This window comes from Diplotaxodon limnothrissa, linkage group LG3 (assembly GCF_057381915.1).
Source record: "Diplotaxodon limnothrissa isolate DT_005_m linkage group LG3, D_limnothrissa_male_GT1.1, whole genome shotgun sequence".
Classification (NCBI taxonomy): Eukaryota; Metazoa; Chordata; class Actinopteri; order Cichliformes; family Cichlidae; genus Diplotaxodon; species Diplotaxodon limnothrissa.
Window position 1 is genome coordinate 25306902 of NC_140598.1, and position 9344 is coordinate 25316245.

The 9344-nt window shown below is 41.3% G+C and overlaps 1 protein-coding gene across 1 annotated transcript; it reads left to right on the forward strand.

Moving 5' to 3' along the window:
- The first annotated feature begins 275 nt into the window (after positions 1-275).
- LOC146635087 (uncharacterized) lies at positions 276-9108 on the forward strand. The gene is made up of 4 exons (XM_085350022.1): positions 276-293; positions 1368-2047; positions 2832-3072; positions 8953-9108. Exons 1-4 carry the CDS (start codon positions 276-278, stop codon positions 9106-9108), a joined length of 1095 nt encoding a protein of 364 aa, XP_085206148.1.
- The last annotated feature ends 236 nt before the right edge of the window (positions 9109-9344 follow it).

Sequence of the window (9344 nt, forward strand, 5' to 3'; positions counted from 1 at the left end):
GGGTAAAGGCGGCTTTTTACCTTTCAGGTTCTTGTAGGCAACTGATGACTTTCTTTTTGTAGTTGCTTCTGGGGTTTTACCTTGAAGCTTCATGGGTATTGTTGTCACTGAGGAGTGTAGTAATGTTTATTTGCTCTGCTTCTTTTTGTCAGGGATAAAATACAAATATATACTTTTTGTGTCCCAGCTGAGTAACAGGAAGAGAAGGGTCTGGTGGTGCAGCAGAGGAACAATTTCAGCCATTTGGACTCAGCTCAGCCACTACAGAGGAAACAATGTCTTCAACACAGAAGGTGAGAAAAATATCACAGTTACACTGTTATTGAAACTGTGTGCACAGCTGGTTGGTTTTTAATAACACATTAACAGCAGCTTTATCTTTTCCATCCTGGGCTCCTCCATATATACAGAATCTACATTCACAACCAAAAACCACAGAAGTTAGAAGAAAATACAAAGATGATATTTTATCAGCACATATTGAAACAACAATATCATCTGTTGAACTCAAAAAATTTTATGAAGTTAAAGATTTTCTCCACTTATCACGTAGGGGTGGGGGAAAAAAATCGATACTGTGTAGTATCGTGATATTTTGTTTGCTAATAATGTATCGATACAGGGACAGCAGAAATCGATATTTTGTTACAAAAAAGGTTTTTGTGCTCTGACTTCAGAGCATGTTGATCCTTTTTCTGAGCAAGAATCCTGACATTCCTTCACTGTCCAAATGTGTTTAACTTTTTTTTGGCAGCAATAAACATGACAGTTTACTTATTTGAATTTAAGACATGTTTTATTTTAATTAAGTTTAAAACTTTTTTATTTAATGTAAAATTCTATTTTGTTTTAATTTACTTTCAAATTCTTCAGTTGCTGAATGGGCTGCATAGTTTTCCTAAATTGCATAGTTCAGAATAGCTGTAATTGTACCAGATGGTTGCATTCAGTTAAGTTGGACTAGACTGTAATACAAACCGTTCAGTTTGTCAACAATAAAACTGACTGAAATGAGAGAAAGACTGAGTGTGAGACTTTGATATTAGATAAAATGAATATTGATGAAGTGTACCTTTATGTACAGAATCTGAATATTGCAAAATATTTTTTTTTAAAAATCGCAATAATATCGTATCGTGGGATGTATGGTGATTCCCACCTCTACTTATCAGTATTTCTTCAAGAATGTCATTTTCATTACAACTCTCATTGCACATCATTGTAATGTGACACTATCACCACAAGGTGGTGGTAACACACCAACAATGTGTTTTTTGTCACATTAAATTCCACCAATGGAGGGAGTTACAGTTTGTTCCATGACTGCATTTCACTCACTGCCTCTGTTTGTATCTCTGTCACTGCAGGACCAACATGAAGCGAGAAGTCAGTACTCTCAGGAGGCTGACAAACCTCACAGAAGAAAGGGAGAGAAGCCCTACAGCTGTGATGAGTGTGGGAAGGATTTTACCCAGGCTGGACACTTAAAAAGTCACCAAGTCATCCACAGTGGAGTTAAACCTTACAGCTGTGACTTGTGTGGAAAGTCTTTTAACCGGGCTGGAAGCTTAAAAAGACACCAACTCATCCACAGTGGAGTTAAACCTTACAGCTGTGATGAGTGTGGGAAGTCTTTTACCCAGGCTGGACACTTAAAAACTCACCAACTCATCCACAGTGCAGTTAAACCTTACAGCTGTGATGAGTGTGGAAAGTCTTTTGCCGAGACTCGAGGTTTAAAAAACCACCAACTCATCCACAGTGGAGTTAAAGCATACAGCTGTGACTTGTGTGGAAAGTCTTTTTTACGGGCTGGACACTTAAAAACACACCAACTCATCCACAGTGGAGTTAAAGAGTACATCTGTGGCTTGTGTGCTAAAGCTTTTGCTCGAAATGAACACTTACAGAAGCATCTAGTTACCCACTCTGGAATTAAGGTGTACAGCTGCGACTTTTGTGGAAAAACTTTCAACAACATACAGTACCGAAATATTCACCTACTGATTCACACTGGAAATGATGTTTACTGCTGTGATCAGTGTGGGAAACCATTTACAACAGATGCACAGCTACAACAACACATGTTTAGCCACATTGAGGAGAGACCTTACAAATGTGACCTGTGTGAGAAGACTTTTAAAACTCCAAATCAGCTGAATAAACACCAACAGATCCACACCAGAAAGTAACTGTACAAGTGCAGTTACTGTGAGGATGTATTTAGTTTTTTATCTTGTAATTTTAACCTGAGTGTTTGGAACAAGTCTGATCAGTAAACTTATGGAGTTATTCTGAATGAACTGTTTGGAAAAATGAAGAATCATTTTCACTCAGTAAGCTGAGATTTGTAATGTAAACAGTAAAATGTAATTGGACGTTGGCAGAGTTGACTTACAGTGTCTTTGTTTAGAAGCAGAGCAACACAGATGGATCCTGTTCTCAGCCCTGTCGTCACTGTGGTGGTGGGAAAATTTCTCTGTGACCTTTGTGGAAAAACTTCCAATCTTCAACAGGACCTAAAACCACTTCAACGTAGCCACACTGGAGACAAAATGAACTACTGCAAAGAATGTGGGAGAGGCTTCCACACACCAAGTACATTAAAAATACATGACCTCTTCCACATTGGGGTCAAAAAGCACACCTGTGACTAGTGTGGGTCATCCTTCACCACTGCACGTGAGCTTAAAGAACAAGCATAAGTGAATCCACACAAAAGAGACACCATACAAGTGCAGACACTGTGACAAAAGCTTCTCACAATCAGGTCATCGTAACAAACATGAACGTACACACATGGAAGTGAACTTCAGCTGTGACCAGTGTGACAAGAGCTTCAGGAATCTCAGTTCATACTCCGAACACAAACGATCCCACGCTGTAAATAAACTGTTTCACTGTTACCAATGTGCAAAAACCTTCACTTCATTATCTGCTCTGTGCAAACATCAGCCTGATCATGCAGGACTGAAATCACTGGATCACAATGACTCTGAAGAGAGAGAAAGATCCTCTTCTGGTTTCAGAGTTGGACTTGAGATCAGGCTCCACAGAGTTCAGATGGAATCTGTAGTTTTTATTATGAAATCCTGATAATGTTAAAGCATTAGTTATATTTGATTAACTCTGTGTAAAGTTTGTCTTATTAAATAGTTTGGTGTGAAAAATAAAGAATTGGTCTCACAACAAGTAGTTTGTTTCAGATTCAAACTAATTTAACTGTTTTCAGTGGAGGTTTATCAGAGGAGGAGACTCACACTGAACAGAGAGTGTGTTTAAGATACATTGTGATTAACATCTCACACATTCCAATAAAGCTGATGTTCCTGCATTGCAACAGCAGTTTGCAGATGTGTTGTGCACCTTTTTGAAACGCAGCCTGGCATGAAAGTGTGTTCATGACCTAACAGGTTGCCTGAGCAGAAGAGACAAATTGTGCAAAAGGATTTGGAGGAAATGTTGAAAATGCTGTTATCATAGGATGAAGTGAGGATTTGTTCCTCAGTGTTTGGTCTCCTATGCTTATCTGTTTGCCAGATGATTTGTCCCAGCTGTTGAGAGGGCCCGGTTGTTTTTAAGGTACTTCAAGGGAATTAAGGAGTGAGTGCAGGGTTTTATATGGTTCTTTGATGATTATCACAAAGTGAACAAGGTCTCATGGTTTGATGCTTATCCCATGCCAAAGGTTGACCTGGACTTTATAAGCACTCCTTGGTTGTTTATGATGCTGGATTTAACCAACGCCTACTGGCAGATTCCCTTGTCTGTACAGTCCAAAGACAAACACTGGTGATGGCCAGAGGGGCCGATGGCGCGTAATGGCAGCCTCGCAGTCAGTCTGCCCCAGGGCAGCTGTGGCTACAACTGCAGCTTTCCTCCACCAGTGTGTGAATGTGAGCGTGAATGAATAGTGGAATTGTAAACCACTTTGAGGGTCTGAGGAAAAAGTGCTGTATGAATGCAATCCATTATTATTATCATTATTATTATTATTATTATTATCATCAAAAACGTCTTTCTCCACTCTTTATGGTTTGTACCAATTTGTCACACTTCCGTTTGGCTTGTTTGAAGCCGCGGCCATTTTCCAGCACGTGCTGGAGCTACAGCTGCATCCTCACACTGCTTATGCTGTTTGCTACCTGGATGATGTTATCATTCATAGTGATTCATAGTGGTGGAGAATGTGCAGTGGTTGGTCACGGTCCCAGAGACCCTTTGGCAGGCAGGACTGATGGCAAACCCAAAGAAGTGTATGGTTGGATGGAGGGAGGTACAGTATTTGGGTACAATTTGGGAGCTGGGCATGTGCATCCACACATGGATAAAACAGCAGCAATCGCATCCTACCTTTGTCCTAACGCAAAAAAGAACATCCTGATAATAACCAATTGCAATAGTCCAGACTTGAAGTAATAAATGCATGAACAAGTTTTTCAGCATCACTCAGACAGGATATTTCTACTCTTAATAATATTGCAGAAATGGAAGAAAGTAAAGATTCATCGATTTGCTTCTGCTTATCTTTTTAAGGGTCGCTGGGGCACTGGAGCCAATCCCAGCAGTCATAGGCTAAGAGACCAGAGTCTTAAATACTTGCTTAATATTTCCATTGACGAACGAATCTTGGTCGAAATGTCAAAGATTCCTCATAGTGTTAATGGAGGCCAAGGTACTGCATCCAGCAGACGATAAAATCCTTATTTTGTTGATAAAATTGGCACAGAGCTTCCGCCATGCATTACCAAAGATTCACATCAAACTTATCCCATTCTTGGTTGCTTTAATGAAGATTTTTTTTATTGTCACAGTTTGATACTGATGATTAGGGATGGGCATTAATACGATTTTCACTATTCCGATTCCATTTTCGATTCTGTTTAACGATTCGATTCTTTTTCGATTCTTTTTAAAAAAGGAGAACACTAAGGTCGATTAGCTTAGAACTTTGTTTATATCTTCTCTTTGAACAAGATAGAAATTTAGGAGTAACATGGCCTTACAAACCCAACAGTGAGATCTTTTTTTTTTTTTTTTTTTTTGCCTGTCCCGTTTGGCTCTTTTGCCATCAGAATTATTGTCTAAAGGCAAAGAAAGATGCCCAACGGATTTACTTTACCAAATTGACCATCCCAGCCTTGCCATAATGGTCCATTTGATTCACCTTTTATTGTTTATTTTATTTTCACTTACTGAATACGGGACAGACTTGACTGGAGGAAAGAAGGGGAGAAAGAAAGAGGGAAAGAGAAACAGCTGAGAAGAGGGACCGGGGAGAAGGGCAAAAAACAAAAACCAACAGAACGGGCAGAAAGAAAAAAAAATTAAAAAAATGCATATATCAATCACCTGGATCACCTGCTGAGAAAGAAAAAAGAAAACAAGCAGAAGAGAACAAGAGTAATAGAATAAACAACATCACAATGATATATGGGAATATAACAGTAAATACTAAATATTAAACATTATTGTGCAGCACATAAGATCAACAGAACACAGTGTTCTTTGAGGTAGGAGCCAAAAGGGGTGTAGTTTGTGGGTGTGATCACCCGTGTGTACACCTGTGAGCATGGACGCGCTTGTTTTTTTAAAAGGTTCCTTCATGTAATGATCTGCTAGAGGGTGTGGGGGGGCCACAGCCCCGTCCTCCAGGGCGTGAAGCAGGTATGGAGGAGATCAAAACTCCAGACATCCAGAGGCCCCCAGAACACAAGAGACCAAGGAAGACCAACAGAGGGGCAGCTGCGCCACTGTCCCGGAAAGAGCTGAGGAGAGTCCCAGATGAGGGCTCACTCAGCAGCCGCGGAGCAGAAGCCAGGGGGAGTTGCAGTGACGCGCCGGTGAGCTCCGCCGGCAGCCAGCCGTGCCTGAGTGACCGAGCCCCAGGCCGAGAGGCCGGGGGCACCCCACCTCCGAAGTGGCCCGAGCGAGCCCCAGGCTCCAGGCCCCGATAAGCGGCCGCCAAGGAGTGAGCCGGTGTGTACCTGGACGCCCATCCCCAGACACAAAGAACCACCAACGCACCGATGTCTGAGGGAGTCCGCCATTGGCAGGGGAAGTGGTGGTGGGGGGAGAGAGGCCTCCAAACCTTGGAGGGCTTGAGATGTCCCCAGAGAGGTGGCGTCTGATACCCAACCTGACATATAGACACAGACATACAGGCACACACAGATACAAACATCCATTCCCACCCTCATGCTCTCATATGCACTTACTCCACACTCAACCAACGTGGAGACAGACATCAGCCTGATCATGCAGGACTGAAACCACTGGATCACAATGACTCTGAAGAGAGAGGAAGATCCTCTTCTGGTTTCAGAGTTGGACTTGAGATCAGGCTCCACAGAGTTCAGATGGAATCTGTAGTTTTTGTTATGAAATCCTGTTAATGTTAAAGCATTAGTTATATTTGATTAACTCTGTGTAAAGTTTGTCTTATTAAATAGTTTGGTGTGAAAAATAAAGAATTGGTCTCACAACAAGTAGTTTGTTTCCGAAAACAGTGAGATCTTAAGAGATCCACAGCCTACGGCTCTTCAATGGGGTGTCACAGGGTCCCCAGGAAAAGAAATTGTAAATGTAAAATAATAAAATAAATATTCATCTGTAGCAACAATTACAATTACACAAGAATATCCAGTAATGTCCCTGCCTACAATTAAAGACATTCACTTACCGAAAATCGGGGGCATCTGCTGTGGCAAATGGGTGCAAGCCTTTGACCACAAACTTAGTCACTGCTCGGTGACATTCGTCTATCCTGGCTTGAAAGGAGACGCTACCGGTAGACTTCAGCGAGAACTGCCAGCACTTGAGACAGACTCTGTCTGTCTCTCTCATCATGGTCACCTAAATGCACAGTAATGGCAGGTTTTGTAATAAGGCAGATCACGCTAACACAATATGCACTGTTAGTTGATTATTTACCTGCCACATTAACGGGAGAGGACATGCAAACGTTACCGCTGCTGCTGGGTTGAGATTCATGAGTCAGGAGCAGAATTAAAACATGACATTCATTTAAGGTTATCACGCGTTTTGTGAGCAAATTCTTTTGCATATTCGTAGTGTTTCCTCCCTTAAATGAAATGTCTACTTTGCAAGTATTGCAAGTTGCCCTGTTGTCATCCGTTCTCGTAAAGTATAACCAAACTTTTGAGCATTTGAGCCGCTTAGGCGTCGTGTTTCTGTCATGGTCCTGGGTCTTTTGACCCAGCGTTTTGAGTTTGAGTTTATTTTGTTCATTAGGTTATCTAAGTTCATTTGGTTATTAGACTCCTTGTGTTTTCTTCCCCTGTATTTAAGCTTCCCCTCACCCTTCGTGTTTCATGCTGCGTGTCTTATGTTATCAAGTTTGTATTATTATGCCTAAGTGTTTCTAGTTCTTATTATTTCCCCCTCGTGTTTCCAACTATGTTAAGTCTCCCCTGCTCTTCATGTGTTTCATGTCTGTGTCTTACATTGTGAAGTTCGGGTTGTCATGTCTACGTCTCATTATGTTTCCTGTTTTATTGTGAAGAGGTCTGGTGTTTCTGTGTTCATCGTGTTCAGCTAGACAGCGAGATAACGATGCTCCAATAACCAGACTTATTTTCCTTGTTGCGCTGATTTATTGAAGAATGGCCTCTGACCATTGCCTTCTCTTTGACCATCGTAAAACTGAAAATACAAAATACTGTATTAGCTAACTAACATTGTGAACTAGCTTGTTACACTCTTACTGCAAGCTAACAAGATAAAACTTTCAAATGTACAAATTATTGTGCCATTTTTACACAAAACAAAAGATAATAGTTATTTTATCGACATTCATACTTACAGACATATCTTGTCCAAGGCAACAACATTTTAAGGTCCGTATCAGCTTAGAACGATAACATTACGGTATCACTTTCCGCCATCTTTTATTTCTTCTTCACGTTCTCATTTTTTCCTTTCCCAAAGTAACCGAACCCATATTACAAAGCAGCCACTAGAGGGAGCTCTAGGGCAGCTTACAACTATAATATCCGATTTAAGTTATAAAAGGCAGAACACTCCCCACCTGGTACAATATAATTGTGCCACTAGAACAAACTTTTCTAATAAATATTTTGAACAGTTTAGGGCTATTTCAAACACTTATTTATCACTTGATAAAAGCAAAACCATATCAGTGATGGGTCTCAAAAACACTTTTTCATTTCCATCTTTCACAGTCTTTACTTCTGCTTTTCGAACCTTATTGTCCTTGCTCTCAAATGTTCTTACAACTTTTCCCATGGACCAGTCGTTTCTGTGTGCGAGAACATCTTTCAATAACACAACATCACCAACTTTTATGTTTTTTTTTTATCATCAGTCCATTTTCTCCTTTGCTGTAGTGTTGAAAGATATTCACTTTTCCACTGTTTCCAAAAAGAGTCTGCCAAACACTGTACTTGCTTCCATTGCTTTGAGTAGAGGTCTGGCGGTCCAAAGCTTCCTGTTGGTGCAGATAATGCATTGACCTTTTGTGTAAGGAGCATTGCTGGAGTGAGAAGGTTTGGTTTGTCTGGATCTGTTGAGACTGGTACAAGTGGTCTTGCATTCATTATTGCCATTACTTCTGCCATGAATGTACTTAACACTTCATGCGTTAGTTGGACATGTACGGCCTTCAACAGAATACCATCTAGGATGCGCCTTGCTACTCCAATAAGTCTCTCCCACGAGCCACCCATGTGTGACGAGTGTGGGGGATTAAACAGCCATGTGCATCCTTTCTCTTGCAGGTATGAGTTTAGTTCTGTGTCCTTGTGATCAATTTGCAACTCATTGCATGCTCCAACAAAATTTGTACCTCTATCAGATCTGAGTATTTGAGCAGGTCCACGGATGCAGAAAAATCTCCTTAGCGCATTGATGAAGCTGGATGTTGACATTGTTTCAATGAGCTCAATGTGCACAGCTCTCGTGGACATGCAGGTGAAAAGCACAGCCCAGCGTTTACTGTCTGCACTCCCTCCTCTGGTGCGACGTGTGGTGACCGTCCAGGGTCCAAAGACATCCAGTCCTACACTAGTGAACGGTGGCATTGGTGTCAGCCTGTCCACAGGTAAATCTGCCATCTTTTGGGTCTGAAGTCGTCCTCGAAGCTTTCGACAGAGAACACACTTGTAAATAACAGAAGAGACGAGCCGTTTACTGCCAATAATCCAAAATCCAGCACCTCTGAGCGCCCCTTCTGTTAGGTGATGCCCCTGATGCGCTACCTTCTCATGATAGTACCTAATAAGAAGGATGGCTATATGATGAGCATTTGGGATAATGAGTGGATGTTTCTCATCTTTTGTTAGGTTAGCAGGTGCCAATCGACC